Here is a 27,239-nt window from a genome sequence, read left to right on the forward strand (position 1 = left end):
TTTTTTATCGGAAGAGAATGTGTTTGCGCTTAGGGGTTTCAGCTTTATCTGTCTTTTCGATATACGTCAAAATTCGAAATTGCAAGTACATTCGAGTCGCTTGAACGTCCCTTGACTATCTTGACACTAATGTTGACCTAAAGCTTTAGGTGGACCTCACTCAGTAGGGGATTGTAGAACAGTGAGCTAAACTACGTAAAAATCGCGTCCTTTTTAACTAAAATTAATTAACAAAGGCTGGCAGCAACGCGCGCAGGCTGATCAGTGGAGAAACAACCGAAACATCAATACTGATTGAAACGTTGCGTAAATCTATCGCGAAGGTTTATAATAAATCAACCTCATTTCTGCATGTCTTCGCTAACTGTAATTTGCAAAAACCACGATAACCCAAAAACAAGAACAAGTGACAAAAACCTCGGCATCATCATCATCATCATCGTGTTTTGAAAGTCGCCGGCACGAGCCGCAGACTTTATTCAATGGCGACGTGCGTGAGTAGCTGCAAGGGTTGAATTATTGAAGTCGCAAAGCGTTGCGAATTGAACAGCAGTATGCATTCTTTTTCGGACGACGAAACTTCCTTTCGGGTAAGCCGTATCCAAATTGACTTCGTACGCCTTTATTCAGTGAGTTCTATAGCTGTTGCCTTCACCATCATATCCACTGTAGTTTGAAGAGCGGAATCACCCAACTTTCAAAACAAAGTTAAGGCGATAAACGCACTTTCGCGCTAGCGACTAGCGGAATTTACAGTGTTTAGTATAGGTGCAATGACACTTGGTTGGTCTTCTCACCCGTCTTCAACTTAACACGTCACGCGCTGTGAACTAGACTAATGAAGTTCACGGCGTTTTCATATCATACCGTTTTGTTTAATGTGAGCCAACAGTGCAGTATGGAACGAGGCAGAAAGTGCATTCGCAGATTCTGTCTTGTCTGAATTGAGACCGTAATACAAGAAATGCTCCGTGCTTAAATCTTGACAAGAGCATTGTTTGAGGTTCCACAAGGGCCTGTAGGCATCGTTTGTGTGAAACACGCGCGTTTGTACCCTTTCAACTAGGCTGAATTGTAGGCGTTCATGTTCGCTGTGTCACCTTTGATACACCATGGAGCTGCCGGGTAATCACACAGCTCAAGCGTTGCGCAACGCGTCGCGAAGTCGCAGCCTGACGTTCGCGCGAGCTGCGGGCGAACGTCAGGCTGCTAAAGAAGGACAGGCAAGGTAAAGACAAGCGCTGACTTCAACTAAAATTTACATTCACTTTCCCACGTAAACACCAATGTAACTTGACTGCCACGCCGTCTACTAGCCTGAACTAATTGGTTGATTTCTCAAAAAAGTTTACGATCTTATGTTTCGGTTTACGACTGTTCCATGCGCGAATGTATACATTCGTGTTTAACGAAAGTAAATTTTAGTTGGAAGTCAGCGCTTCACTTCGTCTTTCCTGTGCCTCTTTAGTCAGCTGCTGCGATTTGCATAGCCTCATGAACTACCAACTTGCGTCCGATCAAACACAAGCTGCGAAATATTAAGGAGAGTGGTCTGTTTTCTTATGTGCTTGAAGTTATTAGCAGCTGATGTTGCTCTCGATGTTCTGCTTTGATAATGAACCTAGCATACCTGTTTTCAGTGTCGTGTGCCCGATCCTGCATTCGCAAGTGGCAGAACCAGCTTTGCATGGGGAATTGGGAATTCCCTCATCGTTTTCCCCCAGGCTCCGGATGGTAAGGCTTCCTTGTCACTTCTCAGTGAAGCTTGTATCACAGCGCCTCTCTGAAAATATTGTGTGAAGGCAAGACCTGCCCTGTGGCAACTGCTTGCTTCCCTCGCACTGAAATTTTGCGAATGCAAGCAATCGTGTCATTGCAGTTAGGCAGTGACCCTAAAGTTGCAAATTCGAAAACATCCATGGTAAGAAAAGGCAGGTGTTCAAAACAGAGAACATCAGGAGAATGACAAGAACAACACAACACAAACGCCAACCATCAGCTGAAAGATCGCACAAGGAGAGAAAAGAAAGACACAATACCTGCAGTTCAGTTTCGTTTCTTATTTCTTTTGCTACCATGGTGACATGGTGCGCAAGTTGTTATCCTCTGATGAGCCAGTGATGTAGTCTGCTATGGGCTATATAGTACTATGAAATCAGTCGCACACAAGGCCAAGGCAAAGTGTAGGTTCATCCAAAGTGCACTTTTTGTACCAACACAACAGTTGGCAAAGCAGTGCATTCTACTTTCTGCTTGGCACTTAATATTTTTGCTGCTTATCAACAACATTTGCTCGAAAAAAGGCTAGATGCAAATGAGGAAGGAATTCAGTGTTGGTCACTGCTTATCCTTTCTTTTCCTTGTCACAAAGGCTCTAAGTGCAGGCATGTGATTTATGCGGCCTTTGTTTAATTGAAAAGACGGAACATGTTTGCTACATAACATAACTTGGTGTTCACTGGAAGCAAGATTGGGAAGCGATAAGTTTGTGACAGTGTTGTGTATTTCACTAAGTCTAGGTATCTTGTAGAAGTTGATCTTTATTTTGTTGTGCAAACATATACTCATGAGCAAAAGTTTGGAGACCATCAACAACAACAAAATTCCTTCTAGTGCAGTTTCACATTGTAAAATTGCTCTAATACATTACATTGCTTGAATGTGCATGTGTAGGCTGCAGCACTTGACTTCAGGCAGTATGGCCAGTCTGTGAACAAATAAAAGATTTGTTTCCTACCACCATTAGCCTTGTGGGTGTTCATTTTATTGCAGTAATTCGGTAGAGGAGCTGAAGCTGCGAAGTATCCTGTGGTGATTGAGGCTAAACAAGCTACAATTTCGGATGGAGGAATTCTCATTATGACACATGGCTTTTGCTTGCTTTTGATTCTTGCTTTTTACTGGATCACACAGGTTGTAGCCTCAACTCCATAACTAGATTATTGTGAAATGTAGCGACGGTATTATCCATTTTATATATAGCAGGCAACACTACAAAGGCTAGAGAGACTTCTCTCACTGTTCACATTTGCAACCAAAAAACAGTGTGTCCCATATGAAAGAAACATGCAGGTGTGCATCGTGTGATTCCATGTAACATTAAGTCTGGCACTTTTATGTCACAGGGTATGACATAATTATTACATGGGAGGTGTCGGAGATCTGAAGCTACTTACCACTGAGCGAGGGGAGTGACATGTTTGTGTGACCAGAGGCCACAGCTTGTACTTGTGACCAAAATATTGCACTTTGTATACTAGAAGCAAAAAGATGCACAAATAATAGGTAATTCAATGTAAACTAACGTCCACAAGTTGTAGTTGTAATATATGAAGTAGTTATTCTGTAGGCATCGCAGATCAAAAGATAACTGCAGTGCGAAAAACATGGAGTGAGTCTTGTATGACCGCACTACTTTTGTAACTTCCGTAGCATAGTCTGCTAAGTATGAAATGGAGTATAGAATGTGTTGTCCTTTCTGATGGAGATATGTTTCATGTAGAGACTGTGCATACATGTATCTGTGTTATTTTTTTGTGCCCAGCCAAGCAAGCGAAACCGAGGGGCCAAAGAAAGGCCGGCTACCTGCATGATGTCTGTTGGAACACTTCCCTCTACAACAGGGTGATGAGACAGCTGGTCAATGAGTCATCTTGTGAGTTTGACTTCCGCTAGTCCAACCCTCGTGAAGGTTTTCTTCCACAAAGCAAAGTTCACATCTTTCCTTGTCCTTTGAAGTCTTTGTGCAAGAAGAGGTTGAACTACAAGGGAATTTTTAAAAATAATTGCAGAATTTTATTGATTCAAAAAGAGACAGTTCACAGGAAAGTGGAGGCTTGAGGTGACGAAGACAAGCCCCCTTACCGAAATGTTGGCAACGACATTCTTTGTTCAACTACTGTTGAATCTCATTAACATTCTATAAGATATTGCCATAGTGCCATTAGGCATATTGATTTACACTAATGTTTCATACAATAGTGTCACGATGTTAGCGTAGTAATAACTACAACATTAGGCATTCAAGAAAAAAAAAGACGCAGGACCCAGACAATCTTCCATATTGTCTGTAACCTGTAATTTTGTAAATCGCCTGTAAATGTATTTTCACTTGTCTGTCTGTAAAATTAATGTGATCTTTTCTACTATGTCGAAATTACAATAAATATAGTTTAATTTTGTTGTAACTGTGCCTGAGAAATGTATTCTGAATACTGCCATGCATTAAAGAAATATTCAGGTTTTAATTAGACTTCTCTTTATTGAGGCTTTATCCCAGAGCTTCTGTGCAGAGTAACACAGTCCACTCAGGAATGAGTGCAGGTTATAGCTTCTTAACAAGTAGAGTAGGTCACAGCAAAATTTTCTTGAGGGAATAGTAATTTCTGGTGTTATGGAACACCACTGTCGAACACCAACGTTGGTACTTGAAGCCCCCCCTGTGCAACTGCAGTGCATATGAGAAATTCTTTCATTCTTCAGTTGCTGCAGTGATAAGGATGAAACCAGAAATTCTGTTGGTATCGTCTAATTGTTTCTACAACCCGTGCAACCTTGAAGGCTGCATGGTGAAGCATACTGATAATGGTACTACTCATAGCTAACGCTTACTTTATTGCATACTAGGAAAATGGGACCATCCGGGCTTTTGAATTGCGCAGTGGCGCCATCGCAAGCAGTGTCTGAACCATTGGCTCTGAACGAACAGGCTAGACCCTCTCGCCCACTTCATAACAATGACGCACTCCCCTGCACATTCTCGTTTCTTCCTCAATTCCTCTTGGATTTTATTCAGCCGCTATATGCGCTGCACATAATCAGGCAGTCCTATGGTTAGTCATTCCTAGTTTTGCCTGGCTTCATCTCAGTGGATCGATTCTTGCATTATGGTTTTGCTTTTCATTGTCCAGATAGATGATTATTTTTTCACAAATCATGCTGTAACTTGCTGAAGAGGTTGCAATTTACGCACTAACTACAGGCCGTTTAGAGGGCCCACGACATCGCAGAGAGTCACCACTTCCTGGTACCGTCGTTGGTGGAGCCACCCACTTGATTGAGGAGCCTTCGGCTCCCCCCAATCAAGTTTCTCAGGACACTCCAATAAAGTTCTTGTCACTGTCACTGCTGTAACTCATAACTGTGAAATTCTTTGAGTTCTGCAATGGGGTATGCTCATGGCCAATGTGGTGTTATTCTCGGTCATGTTGAATGCATTGTTGCATTTTATCATTGAATACAGCATACAAAAATAACAGTGGAAAGACACTTTGACCTCCTTAGAACCCTAATATACATAATAGTAACAGCTAATTGCCTTCAGTTATCTCGGAAGTGATTACAAACAATGTTTCCATCTGGGTACGAAATCAGATATGCATGCAAAACTGTATGGAAGTGGTTTAATCATGTTCTACATGTCAGTCTGAGAAAATTGACATTAGTTTGACCTAACTACCGTGTCATCACGGGCAATGGAAAGTGCCCGTGAAGTGCCTTTAAACTACTGCAAAGTGAAATTAAAATCCTGGATGCAGCATCAATATGCCAACATACCACGCAATATAGCGAATTCCTCTCTACATCTAGGCAAAGAAAAACATTTTTTACCATAACTCAAAAGACCGTTACTTTCTCCAAGTATGGGGAGATGTTGCTTTCAGCATTTATGTGTGATATTTGAAAAAAGGCTGGGGGGTTTTTGCCAGTAGGTAGTAAAAATATCCTTGAAAAGAAACTCTCCCTGAGCTGTTTTCAGGTCTCGGGAGGTTAAAAGGGGCATTAAGTAGGAGTATGAAATTGAGTTGGAATCATAAGTTGGAATCGTAAGTTGCGCGGGGGGGGGGGGGGGGGGGAGAGAGAGAGAGAGAGAGAGAGAGAGAGAGAGAGGTGCTTCTGCAATAGCAATATGGCCACTTTTACATGTTATGTTGTGTCTTTAGTTTCCTTATAGTGCAAGTGTAGCACTTTCTCTTTGATGAGCAATTAATTGAACCCTAAGTCATGCTGTCAAAATTAGTCGTGTCACTCCAAGATGGTGTGGCAGCTTCAGGGCATCATTGCCACTTATCTTTCGTTTCTTGCCCTTTTTCTGGCTAACCAAACTCCCTCTTACAGTAAGAATGGGTGTTGCATTATTGCATAATTTAATAATACAGCTTAACATTATATTTCTCTATATTGTCAATTTAATTCATCACAAGCTTATTAGGGGCTATTTTTTCTCTCTATATTATGATATGTCAAGCTTGCAGTTTTAAGGATTATCACAGGCATTTCTAATACACATTGGCACATTCATTGTGACCTATTCTTCTTGACCTGTACACTTTTTCGTGCTGCTTTCTTTTTGTTGTTGTTCTTGTTCATGTGCACATGGTGACTGATTTTGTGTTTATGGTCTGCAGCGGTATTCCTAGACTTGCAGAATTTTGCTCGAGAGTTCAAGGGAGAGACAGCACATCCAGGGTGAGAGGCATTTTAAGTTGAATGCTAAGTTTGTCCACATGTGTCAAGTTCAATGACAGCTGATGATAATGATGTCACATTAATATTTGGGAATATACTTCAATAAACGTAACTGTAATTGTAAGATATGCTAGGCATGCATTCTCATTGTAGTTTACACACATGTATTAGTGTTCACAGACCATTGACTTGGCGGGAACATTTTGTAAGAGTTAGTTGAATTTTTTCGCAGTGGTTGCTTTGTCATGTTTGCTTTTCGGTATTAGCACATGTTGATTTCGTTTCATTGCAGCTTAGTGACGACCAGCAGGAGTTACCGTGCTACCCTGAATGGCTGCTGGAATAGCTGCCAGGGTAAGCTGTTCTGTTAGGGACGGCCATCCATCCCACATTTCAATGTGCTAAGGGTGTGCTTTGTGTTGAAGGTCAGTTACTTGGCTGGTGGGGGATGTGCTGAAACATTTTTCTTTTGTCAGACTTGCGTGTCTTTGGCAATGAGTTATTTCATATGCATCATGACAGCTACAGCTCATTTGTAACAGCTTGAATGACGATGGTGAATTCGTTGTCTGTCTTGTTTTCTTGAGAGTGCATAGACCTCCATTGTTAATCGGTTTTCAGCGCCACCTGCCACTTAGCAGCGGTGCGCATGTGACCTCGCTATTGTTCACGATTGACATAAAGTGTGTTGCACATATAGTGTGTTGTGTTTGGTGGATTGCTTCTGTCCTTTGTTTGTGTGTCCCAAGCGCAGCTACACAGCTGTGCTTGGGAGCTGACAGCCCTGTGTGAGCTGATGAACAGGAAATACTGTGGTGTACAAAAAGGAATGGTGATGATCATAGTGCTGCATGTGTTATGAATGATTGCGCACTATCACCAGTCTTGCTGCTGTGCTCCTGTAACATGCCCAGTCGCTCGGCGCTTACCGACTTGCATCATATTAATGAAAGGTTGAATAAGTTGGTCTGGTTGTGCGCATCATTTCTTGTTTTACTGTCGTCACGGCCCATAGCATTTGTCTAACCTACACACATTACCATCAGTGTTAAATGTGGAATGTCAGCATGTAATATATACGTTTTGCCCTGCCTCCACATTCGCAGAGGAAATGCAGTTGGTGGATGAGGACAGCAGGCTGGATTTTAACGCAAAGGTGAGCATTGACCAGTCATGGCCTTAATGAACAAGAAACATTATGTTGATGCATGCCAATCCAGACAATGTGCTCCACATGGCATTCCACCACCCTTCAATAGAGAATAGCTGTCAGTGCTGTGACGAGGGGGACATTCAAAACAAGATTGTCTCTGGAGTGTTCTGCTTTGTGCTTAACATTGTGCCTGTCTTTTTTTTCTGACAGCAAACTGCCTTGGCCAACTGAGTACGTTAGACCCTTCTTGCACGCCTAGAAAAAGTTTCAGAGTTGCGTTGCCATAGCACGTCTCTATCAGTACATTTAGACATTTACGTAATGTACTTCGTTGTAACAAAATTTTCGATATAATGAATCATCTTACTTTTCGTAAGTTGATGTCTGTAGAATGCCACATCCATATATGTTTTTGAGCTCAGTGTAATGAAATTGCACCGTTGCCACAATGGAAAACTGTAGCACGAATGGAAACTTTAGTATGGGCACTGGTGGTCAAACGGTTGGTTAGTATGTGCAGTTGTTTATTAATGGACACACTTGGGAATGTAGGTGAGCATGGTGCAGTGTAAAAATGAGCTTCGTTCACAACCTGATTGTGCACAGGAGGTTGTAGTGCATCCGTTACTCATTTAAGTGCGAACTGTTTATTTCAGGAATGTTTGCACTATGCATACTGAAACTATTACAGCCCATGCCTGTTACAATAGATCCACATGCAACATACTTCCAGATATAACAGACCATTCTTATTGCTTAATTTGCTCTGCCCGTATCATTCCTGTAACAAATTCCGCTTTTAACGGACCTGCCTATAATAAACTATCAGCTACAAGGGACAAAATTTTGCATAAGTTTTGCCCAGATGGTGCATGTATAGAACATACTGTGCTGCAACAATGCGTGTGTGCATGTGGTAGTGCACTCAACTATTTCCAGCCACTTGCACTAGGTGCGAAAATTTACTTTTTTAGGGAATAAGAACAGTAGTGGCGTGCTGCACGATGCCCCGCCAGCTAACAGAGAGTTTTAGGGGCGACTATGCAAACAGCTCACCACTGCCCGCCACTGTTAGCTCAGTGCCAAGCAAGTGGCAAGAGGGCCCTTAGGTCTAATCAGCTTCGCTCTGAAACCGTAGCATATTGGCACTTCAAAAGTAACTGCCGACTATCACAAAATCCATTGATTTGAGAATACCGGTTTTCTCATCACACCAATTTGCTCAAAAAAAGAATGCAGTCTGGATGATGCACTTCGCATCATGCAGACTGCAAAGTGCATAATGCATTCGAGCCATCTCGCATGCAGTGCAGCGGCAGCTAGACGCAGGCTCAGAGTTGAACTTGCCTCGTATCGCAACTCTTGTTCCTGCTATAAATTTGACAGTGGTCATCGTTTCCTATCAAAGGTGAAGTTAGTAAGACATCGGTTTATCCTACAGACCACTGTTTTGTGTGAAAAACAAGCTAGGTAGTATTTGTGTGATTGGCGGCAGCAGCATGCACGGGTAGGGTGGCCACAATGGCAGAATTTAAGATGTTTTGCGGATAAACTGCCATTTGTTGGTAGCTTGCCTTGAGAACATGGCGAACAGCAAGGTGCTGCACGCACAATAGTGTAGATGTACGATTACAGTGGAAATCCGTCTATCTCATGATTTATTTATGCCAAATTCGATTTTCTTAATTTTTTCTATTGCTTCTAGGTTCTAATAATCATACAGGCTGTGATTGCTGCAAAGCTCTGCCATTTCACAGCACACCGTCGCCCTAATTTTGGATGGAACAGACTTTGAATATGACACTCCTTTCACTGGATTATAGGGTGCATTGTAACACACATTTGCTATATTTATACCCGACAACTCCTGTGACCCGCCATGGTGGCTTAGCAGCTATGGCATTGCATTGCTAGAGACGAGGTCGCGGGTTCGATTTGTTGCAGTGGCCGTCGTATTCAAATGTGAGCGAAATGAAAACACTCGTGTACTGTGCATTGGGTGCAGGTTCAAGAACCCCAGTGGGTCGAAATGAATGCGCAGTTTTCCACTACGGTTTGCCTCATAATCGGATTTTGGGTTTGGTATATAACACCCAAGAATTTTACTTAGTATTTAATTGAACTCCTGTGCTCTGCCTCACACACTCTTGCATAAAACTTGCACCAGAATCACCATGGGGGGATGCCGCTCTTCCGGAGTTGCTGCTATGCCTCGATAATTTGTGCTGGCTGTTGTTCTATTGCCTCTCTTTCTTCTTTCATTCCATGTGCAGTACGAATTGCTGAGAAACATCGAACACATTTGGCACTTGTGCGAGATACTTTTCTTGGACGTCCAACCAGGTAGGTTGTGAGAGCCCTGTCAGGGTGTCTTTTATCATGGAGAATGTGGAATTCTCAGAGAATTTGCCACTTATGGAAAATTCAGGGAAAAGACAGGGAATTTTCACCTCAGTTTTCAATTGGGAAAATGTGTGCTTATAGTGGCTAGAGCCAAGCTAGTTGTATGCCAGAAGCAAGCTAAGCTTTTAAGTGAACCTTCTTTCTGCATATTGAGTCTTTTGCTGGTTTTTTGAGCGCAAACCTTGCTGGATGGTGACTACAGCTCAGACTACTTATAACGTAACCGCTTATAATGCAGGACTGGATATTATGTGGTCATTTCTGACTCCCTCTTATCTTCTCATAGCACTAAATGTATGTGCATACCGCTTGTAATGGAGCCACACAAGACAAAGTACTGGGTTTAATGCGGTTGCCGGAAAATACACCACAGACAAGCAGGGCAGCGAGTGCATGTTTCAAAAAGGCACACCAGCTGAGGGGAGATTAACAAAGAGGCAAGGAGCAAATAAACAGGGAACGGAGAGAAAAAATAAGAAAATGCGCCAGCAGTGTACTGGCACAGTGGGCGCTTGGGTGTTGTGTAGGTGACCGAGAAGCCTTTTGCTTCGACCACTTGGTCACTTGTCAGCGGCACGCAGTCCACACCAAACGCACGTGCATTGTTGTTCTTTGGCTCTTCAGTTTGTGCGCGGAAAGTAAATAAAATCACCGACTGATATTTTCTCACACGAATAGGTTCTCAAAATGCCCTGAATTGTTGAGCAAGCTGGAAAAACAAATTTCAACGGTAAAATTAATTTGCAGTTTGTTTTTCAACTCCAGCACCACGCAAAATTTGGTCGAGGACGTGAGGGTTCTTCATGGTCACCCGTTGTGATGCGCATCGTCATGAAGTGCAGATACCACGCACGCACCTTGACTCCTTGACACTGTCAGTTTAACCTGTGTTCCGCAAATTCGTCAGTTCAGAACGTTGTCCACATGCGAGCTTTCCCCGTTCCTACCAGTACATGCACATAAAAGCTTCTGCTATACGCATCCATGGTAGTTCCCGGCTGATTGCCTGTGAACCCTGCTTCACACATGCAACCATCAGTTCAGCTTGTGCGCAAGATCTTGCACCAGATCTTCATGTGTTCATCTAGGAGTACAAACATATGCCAAGGGTGAGCTTACCACGATTGCGTGTTGCCTGACACCCCTGCTGGCAAGACCTAACCAGCGCCGTCTCATCAGGAGTCCGCGGCTAAAGTTGTGGTTTGGTGCAGAGTCAACAGAATGCTTCGTAATGGCTGTACGGCACTTGGAAAGCTGAGAAACCACCTCACCAAATAAAATTAGGGCACATCCCGTTCGTATGCTTCAATTTTCGGACACACACAGCTGCTTGGTCTACATGTATTGCAAGTGCCTATTGCCTTAGAAAAATGTTTTTGTTATAGTGCAGAAATTCTCGACTCCGGCAACTTAGGTTATAAGCGGTCTATGCTGTATCATGAAACAGATAGCAAAGGCCTTGGCTTTGGCAGCCTTGATGCCATGAGGTAGCATACGAGGGTTTATGGGCACGTTGCAAGTGCTAGGCGGCGCCCTGTCTTTCCGACCGCTAGCGCCATCTGACGAATAGTTGCGCGAATGAGGTAGGATTACTCACGGCGTCAGCAGCTCGCGCTGCGTGTTTGGCGCCCTGTCAAACGGTAGCGATGGCGCGAAACAGCGTGCCGATATTAACTTTAACCGGGTTTCGGGAATTACAAGATCTTGACAGCTTTTTTCATGAAAAGAATTGCGAGAAAGGAAGTCGTCTATTTGAAGTGGGGCACGTCTACGATGTGAGGAAAGTGCTGAACTCGCACTGATCGAAGTGACTGCTAGGTGTACTATTCCGCAAACGAAACATAACGCACCGGCGAGATGCGTGAAGCTCAGCGTAAGTTACTTCGTTATCTGCGGTGTGGACGCATGAAATTATAGGTGACATTGATTCTTGAAGATCGGCGACAGCAGACAAATCCTAGCGGGGAGCTGCAATTGCCGTGCTGGCTTCGCAGGGAAGTACAAGGACGCCGCGGTAGTTTCCCTGTACATACAGGACGGCAAATACGAATCCAAAACATCTCATCCAAGAACGTGGGGCGTACGAACGACTCGTAAGACCTACCCGAGGTATTCTAACGTTGCTCTCCCCAAACACAAATAAAGGTGTATTCATAGTAAAATATTTACCGCGCACAATTGACAAGGACACAGTGAAGGGGGACACACGAGCTTACCTGTTGAACTTGCCAGTTCCACTGAACTTACCAGTTGTGTTAGACTACGCTGGGAAAATATTTTCGCCCAAGTTACTGGAAGTGCGATACTTTTATGTTGCGATTTTTCAGTGCGTGCAAAGGAGGTTCCAATAAACCACGTCGTCAAAAATTTTGGTGATCTCAACTGCCCCTTAGTTGATACACTGGGTGCAGAAGGGTGTACGCCAGCTTAGCCAGCTGCAACCCCTCCTCAAATCTCTCAGCAAGCCCTAGCGCTGTTTGAATGGGAGAGGATTGGGAAAGAGTTCCACAGCTTTACTGCGGTACAGTGTGGAAACAAACTACTTTGTTTGCTGCATATCCTGGTACGCACTGCAAATGTCCCGTTGCTGCCATCATTGCTGTAAAAGCAACGAATTCAGTGTTAACGCACTTGGCATAACGCCGAAACATGAAACAGCTTATGCCGTCGGACGAGCGCTATCCAGTGTTGACGCCGTTCTGCCGGTCGGCTTGGAAACCTGTAAAACTTTGTTCCTCGTGAGTTGGTGTACGTGCTGTTGCAGCCCACTATGCAACAGCTCGGGTTGCACTTCGGCATTGCTCAGAAAAGGCAACAGCTACGCGCAAAACAATGCACAGACAGGCTTTCTGAACGCAAGCGGGCCGGTCGTATCCTGCCGGTTCCACGCTCGCCGCCGCGAGGGGCGCCCTAGTAGGCGCAGGAACTACGTTTGCAACCTGCCTATTGGCCAGTTGCCTGCTCACCTAATGTGTCAGTTCACATACTGTGTGGTGCCTGCAGTTAAGATGTTCCACAACTGCTGCCATGGCCATGAGTGGCACAGGTTAACACTCCCAAGGTGGTCAGATGTCAAGAAAGTTGGTGGGTGGATGGCCCCTATGGTCACTTAATGGTAAAGTACTGCACACGTAAATGCTGATGATGTAGGCTCAGCTACAACCTGCGGCAAATAGTCTTTTCGTTCATGTTCATTTCCCTTTCCTTCGTTTCTTATTATTTCTACATTTAGTTAATACACATAGAAGTTAATTTCACCCCCAATGTTTTATGTGGCATAATTGTTGGTTTGCTTCACATAGTCTTAACAAACAAAATACCGGGCCCCTCAGTTATTCTTCCTTGCTTATTGGGAGTCAACAACTCTATGGCAGCTAGTACCTGTTGACTTGCAGGTTGGGGGTGTATGATGATGAATTGAGCAAGGAAGCAAGTACATGTGGTACCTAACTCTGAGTCATACTTTTGCCCGCTGGTAAAGGCACAGCATATTTGCAGCAGCTGCAGCGCTGGGTTCAGAGCCGTTCTGCAGATACCCTGGGAGCCCGAGTGCAGGAGATACTCGAAGAGGATGAGCCACACCGGGCTGTGGATTACTGGGATCACGTGAGTGAAGGGGGTCGCTGGTGGCCCTATCCTGACCTGGTTCCACATGCTTGTGTGCGTGCATGCCCAAGCACAGACAGACAAGAGAGGCAGCGTTCACATATTGACGACAATGAATCGCTAAGTTTGAATTTTCAGCCCCATTCAAGGACGAAAAAAAATCAGGCTGTAGGTGTCCATTGAAACTACGACCGGGTTGGCCCATGTACACTTCACCACATTATAGAGGAGTGTGCTAGATGGATACAAGAAACATATCTGTAGGCATGCTTCAATTATTTTAAACTGTAGTTATTTTCCTCTTTACTTCTAACTTCTAGCATCAGATATATTTCTAGATTTATCTAGTTTCATCAAATGACGGAGTGCCGCACAGCCCAGTCTAGGAAGCCATACATATTGCAGGAATGAGTAAAGGCCCCATCAAACATTGTCATGGTGCATGGTAAACCAATACATCTCGAATTATTGTCGAGTGATGAGCAGCCGTTATCATCATTAATAAAAAGATTTTTCACATCCTAGTCTAGTAGACTTCCATAAATCAACTCCGTATAATTTGATTTTTCGTATAATTTAGTCGTGATCGAAGGTCCCGGCCAGCGCCTATACATTTCTATGGTCCCAAACTTTCATTATTTCGACACTAACATTGGCCTTCATCAGATCATTTGATCTTGACCAGTGAGCATGTATGTGCGTGACCTCTAAGCAGTCCATTTGCATACCCAGGACTCATTGACGAGGGCTCATGATTGTAGTTTAGCTGGAAAAGGGACTCTTTGACCAACGTAGCATAGCACTAGGTAACGTCTTATGTCTGCTCTAATTACATCGCAGTAGAACCCACTTATAACAATAATCAAGTGCCACGAAAATTTCTTTCTTACAACTGATAATTATAACCGGGTTGCATGAAAAAATCAAAATAGGGGGATCCCAGAGCTGATATGAGAAAACTATATAGGCAGGGAGGCTACCACCTTCCTCTGCCCAGCTGCTGATTGTGTTCCCTCGTTTAACTGTTTGGTGGGTGCTCCTATCGCGTGTAACAAGCTGCGGCTGTTGGCGTTAAAGAATGGCACTGCTATAACAACTGCAAAGAGGTGCCAAGGGTGGCAAGTGATCTGCGAGCACTGCCAAGGCATCACTTTGGTGGCCCCAAAAGGGGCCTTTTAAAAATTGCAAGAAGAGTGCCGCAGCAGCCTGTCAGCTTGAGAAATCCAGAAGAAATGCTGAGGAGAGATCGCCACAAGCATCTCACCGCGTACTTCTCACGGGCTTGCACAAGAAAAGCCTATGTCCGTCAGCCATGCATGCTTTACGCAAAGCTTGCCGACATCCTTCTCCAAGGCATCCAAGCGCTCCACGTAGTGCAGCAGAAGGTTCCTCACAAAAACGAAACCCCGGAGGGACTGAATCATGCCGGGCCTCCTGTGAGGATAACGTTGAGGCAGCCTGCCCTACCGCGTCATCACTGCCGTCGTCACCGTCGCTATCCGATGAAAGCACGTTCGCGACGATCGTCTCATCGGTTAGAAGTACTTAGTTTCCAAATCTATAGCCGTGCGCTTTCTTTTCACCGGCAACGTCGTGCATTGCCGATGATCAGCGGGCGGATCAGCCATCTTCCGTTTTGGCGGCGAGTCAAGTGAAGTTGAGAGACCGCGTGGCCAGGAACGACTTTGACACAACCAACAAAAACGAATGCGAGCGATTAAGCTGTTCGCAGAACTGCACTGAATGAGAGGAAAAACGTGTACGCATTGAGTGGTGTCCCCGGAGAGGTCTCGCTTGCACTTGTTTTGCCGACTGCAGCGCTGTGACTGTCAGCATGAGCACCATCGCTGCAAACCAGTCCCTGGAAAAAGCTACCCCCGATAACCATCACGAGTGGAAAGGGAGAAGCATGGGGACGACAGAATAGGTGAAATGCTCGCCTGAAGGCACCGGGTGCGCACCTCAATCCCCATATCTGGAGCCTTAATTACCCTTCTTTTCGAGTTCACGAAGATTAAACTGAGGTGCACCTTTGGTATGACAATAAAACACAAACATAAGCTTACTCATTGTTTTTATGTGCCGAGACTGTTATGGAAGTTGCCCACTTATCTCCCCATCTGAGGTCATCTTCAACATGGCACTTCCAGTTCCTTTGTAAACTTTTGCCATGCTTTCACGATGGTTACTGAAGAGTTGCTGCATCGTGCATAAAGTGAGGCCAGCTGAAAGCTGCTTCCCTTCTAATTCGATGATCACCGACTGTGATTGCAATCGCTGGAACTTTAGCATTGCTTGATGTCCGGACAAAAGGCCTCCTAATAAACTGTTTTCAGCATAATTCTTGTTTCTAACTGGCTGCCTGCTTGCCTGCCACTTCCCTATTACTACATTGTGAGAATATGTGCTCGCAGTGCTTGCAATTGTAATACAAACTGGTTACACTGATGCTCTATCTAATAATGGATTTGCAGGTGTATATGCTGGTCCTTCAGGCCAACCTGGATGATGTAAGGAGGCTTCTCAGGACACACCCAAGTTCAGGCCGAGACGACTTCGTCATGCTGGATGAGCTGCTGCAGTCAGCACCACAGGTGGGCATGCTTGGGCGGGTAATTGCCATGTGTGCAGATGCTGTAAAAAATGAAATTCACTTCTGCTTTGCTCTTTTGCAGAATATTCTTGCCAACTGCTTTAACTACAGCTTCTGGTCATGACATATGTTACAACTGACAGTGTACTTGCTTTTATTAAGAGAAGCCACATTGCTGTACTATACCTTTTGGCTAAAGCTGAAGAATTGAACATGACCCTTTCTCAATTAGAACAGAACCATGAGCTAAGCAAATTGATGTGATAACATGGCTGGAAAGAAAGAAGTGCAAAATTATAAAGACACGAGGAAAGAGACGATTTAAGGGACGGGATGAGAGTGCTGACTAGCAACAATACTTTTGTCTGCATTAGAAAATAATGTAGAGGTTCGAGACTCGGGTGCCTACATAACCTTGATTGTGTACACTCAAGAATGAGGTGGAAGGCAGAACTGGAAATGAGGGAGTTCCAAAGATTGATGTCTTTTTGTTTTTGTTGTACAGGGGTCCCACCAGGTGGCGTCGAGGGAGCTGCATGTCTGGTGGCAGACATGGCAGGCCCAGTGTGCACGTCATCTTGCAGATGGTGATTTTTCTCTCTTGCCAGAGCTGGAGGTCATCTGCAAGGTTAGCTCTGTCCCAGAATACTTAGAGTGACATGAACAGTGAAACCTTGTTACTACGAGCGCTTCATTAATGAATTTTTCAGTTTATCGAACATTTCAGAAATCCCTTGCTGACTGCTTATACCGTATTTACACGATTGTAAGTCGACTCGAATGTAAGTCGACCCCCCCATATCGCGTGAGCGAAAAAAAAAAAAAAATAAGAGAGCATACCCGAGAGCGCATTCGATAACGAAAATTTATTAGTAGCTGACATGGTCACTGGACTACTCGTCTTCACTAGTGCTGCCATCGTCATTGTTGCTGCGGTCCCACAGCGCGTCGTGGTCGAGCGGAATTTCAAATTTGGCAAACGACCACACCAGGACATCTTGCAGAACAGCAGCCCACGCCAAATGCACCCAACCACACGCAGCCGTCAGGGAGGCTCTTTTGACAGGTCCGGTTGGGGTAATTTCGCAGTCTTCTGCCGCCAGCCACTCGTTGTACTCATGGCGGAGCAGAACCTTAAAATTAAGGCGAAGGTCTGGGCTTGTTTCATGACCACGTCGCACTTCACTGGCAGGGACCGATCACGCATTTCAGCGACGTACGCCGCAAGCTTAGCCTACGGCTCCGGAAAGCGTCCAGACTTTGGCACGTGGGAAATTTTTCACTTGTCGTCACAGGTGAAAATTTCGCTTCGCTGCAGTCGCCACTCTCGCACCACCCGTTTAGAAACATCGAAATTGCGGCCCGCTGTGCAGTGATTTGTTTCTTCGGCGTAAAGGATGGCAGCCCTCTTGAACGCTGCTATGAACGAGTGCCGAACTATTAGGGGGCTTGGAGCACTCATGACGACTGGGGAAGCATAGAAGTAGCACGTAGCCGGCAGTCAAGTGGAACGCGTCAAAACAATACCATGCCAATACCAATGCCTTCAAATAGAAAGAGAAACCAGCGAGCGGTGTCTGCTCTTCCATGAACTACCGATACTCCCCGCAAGCGCCGCCGTTCTGAGGGTGCCGCCGCAAATGGGAACAGCGGCGCTTCCATCAACTATCGACACCCCCCCATGAGTGTTGCATGCACTGTAAAACTCCCAAAAATGTTAAAAAACCCTTCCGAAAAGCGAACAAACACGCGGGATAGCGAGAAGATACGGGTAAGGCCATAGAGCAAACATAAAATTCTAACTACGTTGTAGCTCCCGTTGGTATCGCTTATTTTGGCGGGGCCATGCTTCGGTTTCGATTGTAAGTCCACCCCCCAACTTCAGACTTTCAAATTTTAAAAAAGGGGTCGACTTACAATCGTGTAAATACGGTAGCTTTAATGTAAAAGTATTTCGGTACTACAAACTTCAGAATACAGAACTTTTCAGACAAATGATCATTGTTCTGTTTCCGTGTCATGTTGATAGCATCTCGGTACTAGGAACTCATATTCCGAATTCTGAGAATTCCTAGATGTCAGTATATTGTCACGGCAGCCGGAGCAGTAGGCTAGCAGACGACGACGCAGTACACGGACTCTGAAAACCTGAGATGATGCAGTAGGAGAAGAATGCGGCAGTGGACCTTCTTCATTTTTTTTTCTCTTTTTGTTTGTTTCGAACGTACATAGAGTTCATATAAATGACTCTAGAGGAAAAACTTCCCACTGCGTCCATGCATTGAAATCGGCAACCACAAGGGTGCCACCATGTTGCTACTTCGTGCAGGTGAGCAGGTGCAGACGACGAGATGAGATTCGCGATCCATAACCTTCCTCAGTATGGTGGCACCATCTAGTTCAGGCACCTGTGAGTGCATCCTTTTATGCACCATAAATATTACATGACGATTTCTAAATAGCCATCCGATCTGCATTTTCATATAGTTTAGGTGCCGGCCTCAAGAGAGACAGTTGCGGTGTTTGCAGCAAGGAATGTGGGAAAAGAAAAGCATCGTGCTTTGGAGGTGATGCCGAGCTTCCTCCTTGTCAGTGGTACTGTAAGCGTTGTTCACTGTTACTATATGGTGTGCCAGTGGTGCATAGTGGCAGGTTCTATGGAAAATGGCAGCAGCACGGGCCATGAGGCAACACTGGTGTTTTCATGGATTTGATGGGCAGAATGGCTAATATTGGGGCTTTCACTCTAACGACCTTTCAGAATAATGAACAATTTGCCATGGTCCCCTGACGTTCATTAGGTGTATCGAGATTTCGTTGTATCAGAAGTGAAGTCGTACATGTTCTTAGAAATTGCATATTGAATAGGTTTTATGGTTATAGAGACCATGATGCCAGGTTGCATAATTTTATGCACATCTCCATGCTTCGCTGGCGTTTTTAACTGTTATGGCTACGTCTGCCACCAGCATCCTATTAGGTTCTTGTAGAGGAACTTCTGTCGTCGCCATCACCCAATCGAATCAGTGAGCAAGGTAAAAGAGAAATTCCGGCAGAATCCATCTCATGATTACTGTTGATGTTAATGCAATTAGCATTCAAGCAATATCGACACATCCTATTGCTGAAGACACGTTTATTTAAAATTGGTTGTGGTCATCCTGAGATTTCTATTGCTTCATCTGTACTCGCATGCACTGTTCTTCGATATTGGGTAACGTCGATATGGCGTTTGCTTGCCAAGATCGACCATGAGCATGACAGGATGCCCACAACTATGTGACGATGACGCAGTGAAGACAATAGAAAGATGCAGAAGGAATGATGTCGATTGAATGACGAAGGCGGCATGAGGATGAAGGCATGGTGACAGTGAGAGCACAATTCTGAGATAACGACGACAATGTGATGATGACAGCATGAGGACAATCGGATAACGAGTGTATGAATATAGTGGCCATCATGACGACGGTATCACGAAGACTGTATGATAACAATAGCTTGACAATGCTATTACGATGACGGCATGGTGAGATCGGGTGGTGAAGTTGGAAGACGACGATGGAACAACCACAACAGCATCACGGGGACGCTTAGAGGTGTGTATGACGACGATGCAATGACGGCGATAGCAGGACAACTGTATGGTGACAATGGAATGGTGGCATGATAACAATGGCAGGAGGAGAGAGTCAGGCGACGAAGCTGAAATGATGACGATGCAACGACTGCGGCAGCATCACAACCACAAGCACTTACTTAGTCGCCCAAGCTTTAACAACTTGGTCCACTGGGGCGGCGTAAAAAGCATGACAATGACAGCATCATAGAATCAGATGAAGAAGCTGAATTGACAATGGAATGATCACGACGGCATCACGACCACGAGCTCATACCTAGTGCCCCAAGCTGGTAGACAACTTTGACCACTCGGTTGGCGTTAAGGTCTAGATGGATGTATGAATGGACAGAGCGGATAGATGGACGCGCCTCTTACAATTAAGGTTGCCAAATTTTAAATGCTGTGTCCTTGCAGCTGAATTTCAATTTTTATTTTAAAAAATACATTTTGTAATGAAAGCATTCAATTGATTGGTCTAAGCACATTGTGTGACTAGAATTGCTAGAATAAACTAGAATTGCTCTGTTGACTCCCAAAAATGTTCATAAGGCACATAGCTTCATATCTATTTACTTTTTTTTTCTTATGAAATCATATCTTTCTCTTTTTGTACACAGATATTAATGGGTGACAAAGAAACTTTCAGAGAACTAAGGTATGTAATTCATTTTTTTTTTCTTTTCCTCCCCTCTCTTTCGTTTAATCACGAAGGGGTCTCCGAGTGCCGTGCTTCTTTCGTTGGTTTGTTGTTTGGCAGATCACTTGATATGTCTTACAAAATGCCGCTGAATAGAAAAAAAAAATTCTGATCTCTGTGTTGGGTTCAAGCTCAAGACCTTTCACTTTCGAGCCAGGCATTCAACTTTTAAATGCTGCACCAAGGCTGTCCTATTGAAGTGACAGAACATAATCAAGAGTTCGACGGCACACCGTCTGGTCATGTAAGAGCATCATTAGTACAACAGGTGGCATGCTTTGTATAAAACAGTGTGCACAACAGCAAAAAAAAAAAAAAAAAAAAGTCTGGATACCATGAAATGTGTCACTTTGCGCATGGTTCAAGGCCGATTAAAATCTGGCATTGCAAGCACTGAAATGCTATCTGTGACAATGTAAATTTCTTTAGTGTGTGCCGTCATATTCCTTGTGTGATGAACATAGTAAACCTGAAAGGCTTGCAAGAGGGTATGTCAGTGAATGAGCAGTCTGCATACATTGTAATATGATTTCAATGCAGTTAAACCTCGATATAACGAACTTAAGTATCACAAAATTTTGATTAACGAAGTATTTAACTTTTCATGACCTCTTCTCCATAGAACACCATGTATTTAGAACTTCAGTATAACGAATTGTCTTCATGCACGATTTCAATATAATGAAATTTCACTGCCACTGCAAAGGAATGCTGAGCCGCAGCATGTTCCATATAAAGTACAAGTGCGATAAGATCCTGTCGTGCCCCGAGCACTTTGTGCTTTAGGGGCCAGTGAAAGTGTGCGAGGGTGAGAAAGAAAGATGTTGGCTTGACACACGAGTGCCGCCTCCCCGTGCGAGCAAAGGGAAAGGGGGCAAGGGAGTGAGCTCGTGGTAACGTGATCAAGCATGCACGATGGGCAGGTAGGGGGGTAAGTTGGTGCACGTTGCGATTTCTGGCGTGTCTAACCCGTGGCTGCGCGTGGCTGTAAGCGTGGCTGGGCGCATACGCAGCTGCGCACTCTGCTTTAGACGTTATCTGCTGCCTGTGCAAAGAGTGGGGGTGCTGAGATGGCGTGGCGCGACGTAAGTTGTCTTACCACGCATTTATTATTGGAGTGGCATAATCTCGAGTTTCGGCGACCCGTTGGAGCGAAAGCTAGATGCAGCGTTCGCTCCCTGCTGCCAGCGCTTTTCCCGATAGCGTTGTCCCAGTGCAGGTGACGCTATCACCCGCGGGGGCGAAGTGCACGCGAAAGCGTGGATAGCTTCGCTTAAATCATACCGCTGAGAAGATATCGTCAACTTACGTGGCATGAAACCATACCATTCGTCGCCGACTCTCAAATTTACCAAAACGGATTGTTTTCTAATTCAAATTTGCTTTTGTTCTATTGCCCGATAAATTGTAACATTCTGTGGCCCCTTTCTGTGTCAACAAAATTTATCGCGACTGTACTTACTTGCATAAAAAGTCGAATTTCAATGCTAAGAAATTTCAATATAACGAAGCAAATTGCTTATTTTACCAGCTTCGTTATATCGAGGTTTAACTGTAATATTTAGATGACATTAATGCATTTGAAGTGCTTCTGTAAAATCATTTATCAAGGGCAATACTGGTCCCCCTTTGGTTATCATCATTACATGTTGTTCATTTTCATAAATGAACAGTGTTGCAAACAGTACTGGCGTGTGGGTTTCATAATCACACTAGTGTGCAGCTCTACAGAGGCTTATGCAACATACTTCCATTACAACAAGAAAACGAGCTTGGGCTACACAGCCTCGTGGCACAAGTGGCACTCATGCCATTAGTACTTGTGATAATAGATGCCATGCTCATAAGTATGCACGTGCAGTCGAACCCACATATAACAATATTCAAGTGTCAAGAAAATCCCATTTTTATAACCGATAACTGTTAAATAATTGATAATTGATAACTGGGTTGCATGAAAAAAACTAGAGGGGATGAACATCCAACATTTTATTTAAACAGGAAGAAGCATAGTCAAACATACTTATAGCATTACTGTTTTCAAGTGAAGCTTGTATTGGCTAACAAGTGGCATCATCATGGTCACATAAAAACCCAGTTGCTCCCAGAGCATAGTAGCTGTGGGAAAGGGGTGGTTTGATGAGTTGACAGCTGCGCTGGCACTGGAGCGTGAGTCATTATCAAGGGTTCCAGCTGCATAGGTGCGCGCTCACGCCACGCGTGCGGTCAATCGGAGCTGTTTTGCTTCAGCCAGGGAGGGAAAGAGCACGAAAGGGTTTCGCACGCGCTGTGCCGGCTTCGTTTCTGTTCAGTTTCGGAAAACGGATGGGATGGACACGCATTGTGCATTGCCTCGAGGAACGGGCAGCGTTCGATGAGCAGCGGCGAGAACTCGCCCGTGAAAGGGCTCGCCGTTTGCGCACCGATCCAGCCGTTAGAGCCACCCAAGCCCAGGGAATCCGACAGCAATGAAAAGAAAATCCCGAACTGAGAGAACAATAGGCCGAAGCAATGCGGCACCGTTACCTGTGGATTACTCAACCATGAAGAAGGTCAGGTGCACGCAGGACAAGCTTTACTTACCCCTATTTTCCGGTAGGAGAAGGGTTGGTCATTGTTTAATAACATTATTTGATTGTTAGAATGACCACCTGCCTCACCCTGAACTTTAGTGGTGTATGTTTGCTCTGTGGTAAAATAAACCGCTTGCTACAATGTTCTCGTGCCGTATTATTCACTATAACAATTAGATCTGGCTACTGGGTGTCTCGGCGCAAAGAAAAGCAATGTGAAATCCAGAAAAAGAAACAAAAATGTCGCAGTTTTGCGAAAAGGGCGAAGCATCGATTGCTATAGCAAATTATTAGAGAGCTATAAAAGCAAGGATTGTAGTTTTATCGGCCTTACAAACTTGTAAACATTCGCTTACTATTTAACTAAACAAGCACAGTGCTACACGCGCACAGGCAAACGTGAACACGAGTCACTTGACGACTGTGAACACTGACTGTCAAAATGCTGGTGGGAAAAAGAGTGGCACCAGCAGCATGCGAATTGACCTTCGTACTGCCTGTCTCTTCAACGCGAACTGAGCGCCGAGAACACAGTGCGCTGGCACTATGTTATTGTACTTACGACGACGATGAAAATGTGCCTGGAGTGTCCATATAATTGCGATCGAAAAGAAAGATAGATAGCAAAAAAAATATGGAAGAAAAATCTTGAGCTGCTTCCCCACCGCCACCTTTGTGCAGTGCACCCTACACCAGGCCGTGCTACATAGAGCAAACTTTCACGACAAATTTTGCATGGCAGAAATAGACGTGGCAGCACGATGCCAACTGTTTACTGCTTAGGCTACATGGAGAGGAAAGGCTAGGCTTCCATCACAGCATGTTTACCGCCTTGCTGTTCATGTTGCCTGACTCGATAAACGTGTTTTTGTAAAACAAAACAAAAAATGATAGTTTTCTCTCCATTACATGTTAATGTCTAAGCAATTAAAAACAAAAAGAAAATTACATAGATGCACTTACAAACGATTTCTAGTAGGCGTGTGCAAATATCACCGAATCGAATGGTGAATGTTCGAATAATTCGATTGGCGAATTGAATATTTGACCTACGGAGACCTACAGAGACCTACACACAACCATATGTGGTGCGCGCCGCGGAGCCTTTCATGCTTGGTGCCGCCCCAGTGAGTGTTTCACTTCATTTTCAGCGCAGAAGGAGCCCTGAGCGCACTGTCGATGGACCGCCCTGGCTGATGCGGCAGCGGGCTTTGTCACTGTACGCACTCCCCTATGTTGGCCCGAGCCGGGGATCTTACACACAGCGCCTGAACGCCATAATTTGCAGGACGGTGCTGCGCAGGTCGGGGTTGACAGGACAGATCCAAATGATAAAGCAACGCTGACAGATAGAACAGCAACAAAAGCAGTGTGAATTTCATAAAGTGCAAAGATCGGGCCGATTAGCTGCCAATAGGCATGCAGATCGTGTTGGATACATGGTGACAAACTTCACGCTGCTTCAACAGCTGTCAGTCTAACACGCACGCTTGATTTCGGGACCGATCACATGATGAGCCACCCGTATAAATTCTGGGCTGGCTTGCTGCCAGTTATCACATTGGCCAGCGGCGTATTTTTGCCACGGCCACTCTGCCTAGGCCTAATTAGTGCTGCTTCATCGGGCATCGGCGACTAAAGTTACGGTTTGGTGCAGAATAAACGAAGATATATTCGCAGAAGCTGTGCAACACACTGAAGGTGTCAAACCCCCAAGCAAACGAGAGTGAGTGCACGGGATGGCAACAAAGTTGTTCACAGCTGCCGTTTTTGCAACACATGGTATGACGGCCTCTTGTTCATAGTGGCGTTCGTAGATGCACATCAGTACCTCTCTGTCTCTCGTTTTTTTTAAGCCTCTACAAACCTATTACAAGACTAGCTTGGATTTACACCCTATTGCATGCATCGGTGCGAACGGCATATAACAAAGGAGAGGGAGTGGGGGGGGGGGGGGGAGTATTGTACGAACTTACAGTAACCCTGCAGATTTCAAAACCTTTGACAGGTGGCAAATCTGTACCTGACACTGTACCTGACGCTGTACCTGACAATGAAAAGGCGCAGGCGGCACCAGCTCTTTACCTTCGGTACTGGCTAAGCGGGGAGCGCTGATCATGCCATGTGATGCGTGATTCTTTCATCTGTCACGTAGATTGGCTTTATGATGACTCATCTGCCGTAAAGCTGAACGCTTCTGAGAAATTTGGGAGAAAAACTGGAAAGAAAAACTTTCTGTGCAGTAAATGAAAAATTGCCACAAAACACAAGTCCACTATTAAACTTAGAACCTTATTGGTATTCAGTACAACAGAACATCACTAATTCATTCGATTGAGAAGAAAAAATGCGCTTGATTCTACTCAACAGAAATTCTGTTGATAAAAAAAAGATCTTTCAGACCTTCATATACCAGAACGGAGTGGTAATCATTGCTTGCATACTTATTTGGTGTTCCCTGTAATAAGGGTAGACCATACTGTACATCTTTATTTCTAAGTACCCAAGTTACTGATAGCTTGCTACATTCTTGTTTACAATGCTAGGAGACTTCCGAGCACGTGCAGAACCATATTTTCTTGTCCAAAATTTGTAACCATTAAATTTTGTTAAAATTTTCTGATATTCGATACTCAATTCGATATCTACTCTACGGCATTCACACACACCTAGTTTCTACACATTTTATTGATCTGTAAGCATTTTAGTGGGCTGGCATTGTGCCATCCGACTACGCTGTTCGATGGCACCATAGAGTTTCCTTTAATAGTTGGCATTAGCTTGGTGCCTTGGTGCCTCCTGTTTCACATGCAAGCCTGCAAGCAACTGCACGGCAGCAGTCGCAGCGATTGAGTGACATCGCAGCACACAGACGTTACAGAAGGATTTGTTGTTCTGCAGCAGCCATATTAGTCCTTCGTTTTTTTGTGTGTAAAAATCTGTTGTGATGATTCATGCTTACTTCAGTTTTAGTTACTGTTTTAAAACCTCGTATAACAGCAGGCGTCTGTTACTGTAGCTGAAGGGAATAGCGTTATCGAAATTTGGCATGTAACAACCCTGTCACTGGCTCTCATTCTCGATGCTACCAGGCATTCCAGCCACACCGATGCAAACAACCTGGAGACCAAGCACAGTCAGCTTCTAACTATAAACTCTTGTCCCCTTTTTCCCTCAAGGCACTCGGCCATGCGATGGACACTCCACTGGCGGCACTAGAGAAAACATTAAAAACTTGCGGCGGCTCACAACCAGCCGGCAGAAGTCAGAGGGAGATAGCTCGTCATGACACCTGGCGAGCACGTGAGGGCTGCCAGGCGACTTTTGCTTGTGGTGGCGAAGTTTTGCTGGTCGAGCTAGGCTTACAGTGGGCGTCAACTGTTTTGGCACTGGGGGTCGAGCATTTGCTGTTGGCTGAAGTTTGTCTCTTTGATGCCGATGTTTTGCTCCATGTAACCCAGCTTTTAGTCTCCAGTCTCTCTTCTACCCCTTCAACGTTGGCAAGCGATTGGAAGGGAGATGGGAGAGTCGCGCCGTGTGGGGTGTACAGCACTAAGGACGATGTAAAAAAAGCTTGCAAGTTTTTAAAGCGAAGCTCTCTTTGCCTCTTCCTTTGACTTTTGCACTGCTACTGCTGCCTTGCATGCCACGTCGGAGAGTGGCTGAGATCATGTATATACATGGAAGGAGCGGGGCAGAAAGGAAAGGTGTCATGAGAGACTCGTTTGGACCTGTCACATGTGCACAGCGCCCTCTGTAGCTTCCTGGGCATCGCCACATTAGCATCTTGACAGCTGTAATTATCTGTAGCCCCCAGTAAAAGCATTGCAAGAACTGCAGCACTTACCTTTCTACTAACCTGCAAGTCCGGATGGAAGGTAGAAATAATTGCAGAGAGGAGGTGGGAGAGGAGTCTGAGAGTGGATAGAACCGACATATTCGCGAAACAAATGAGCAGCCTTGCCACTCTCGCAGTTCCCCTACAGAGGAAGAGGGTGGGTGAGGGCAAAGATTACGTGAGAAGGCAAGGAAACGCTACTGCCATAAACACGAAAGCGGTTGCGGGCAAATAAAGGTACAGTACATTTCTGCTATTTCTGAAAAACACCATGAAAATTTGTCAA

General features: G+C 44.7%; 1 protein-coding gene across 1 annotated transcript in view; it reads left to right on the forward strand.

Moving 5' to 3' along the window:
* The first annotated feature begins 448 nt into the window (after positions 1 to 448).
* The window catches only part of Nup75 (nuclear pore complex protein Nup75), a 70,468-nt gene continuing 43,677 nt past the window's right edge, over positions 449 to 27,239 (forward strand). The window contains exons 1-11 of the mRNA XM_050193420.3: positions 449 to 590; positions 1,641 to 1,734; positions 3,545 to 3,655; positions 6,408 to 6,468; positions 6,761 to 6,822; positions 7,575 to 7,624; positions 9,895 to 9,964; positions 13,506 to 13,630; positions 16,105 to 16,224; positions 16,729 to 16,851; positions 20,463 to 20,500. Of these exons, the coding sequence (XP_050049377.1) occupies positions 555 to 590; positions 1,641 to 1,734; positions 3,545 to 3,655; positions 6,408 to 6,468; positions 6,761 to 6,822; positions 7,575 to 7,624; positions 9,895 to 9,964; positions 13,506 to 13,630; positions 16,105 to 16,224; positions 16,729 to 16,851; positions 20,463 to 20,500 (890 nt within the window). The 5' untranslated portion in view covers positions 449 to 554. The remainder of the gene's footprint in view (positions 591 to 1,640; positions 1,735 to 3,544; positions 3,656 to 6,407; positions 6,469 to 6,760; positions 6,823 to 7,574; positions 7,625 to 9,894; positions 9,965 to 13,505; positions 13,631 to 16,104; positions 16,225 to 16,728; positions 16,852 to 20,462; positions 20,501 to 27,239) is intronic.

The sequence above is a fragment of the Dermacentor andersoni genome, chromosome 3 (assembly GCF_023375885.2).
Source record: "Dermacentor andersoni chromosome 3, qqDerAnde1_hic_scaffold, whole genome shotgun sequence".
In the NCBI taxonomy this organism is placed as follows: domain Eukaryota; kingdom Metazoa; phylum Arthropoda; class Arachnida; order Ixodida; family Ixodidae; genus Dermacentor; species Dermacentor andersoni.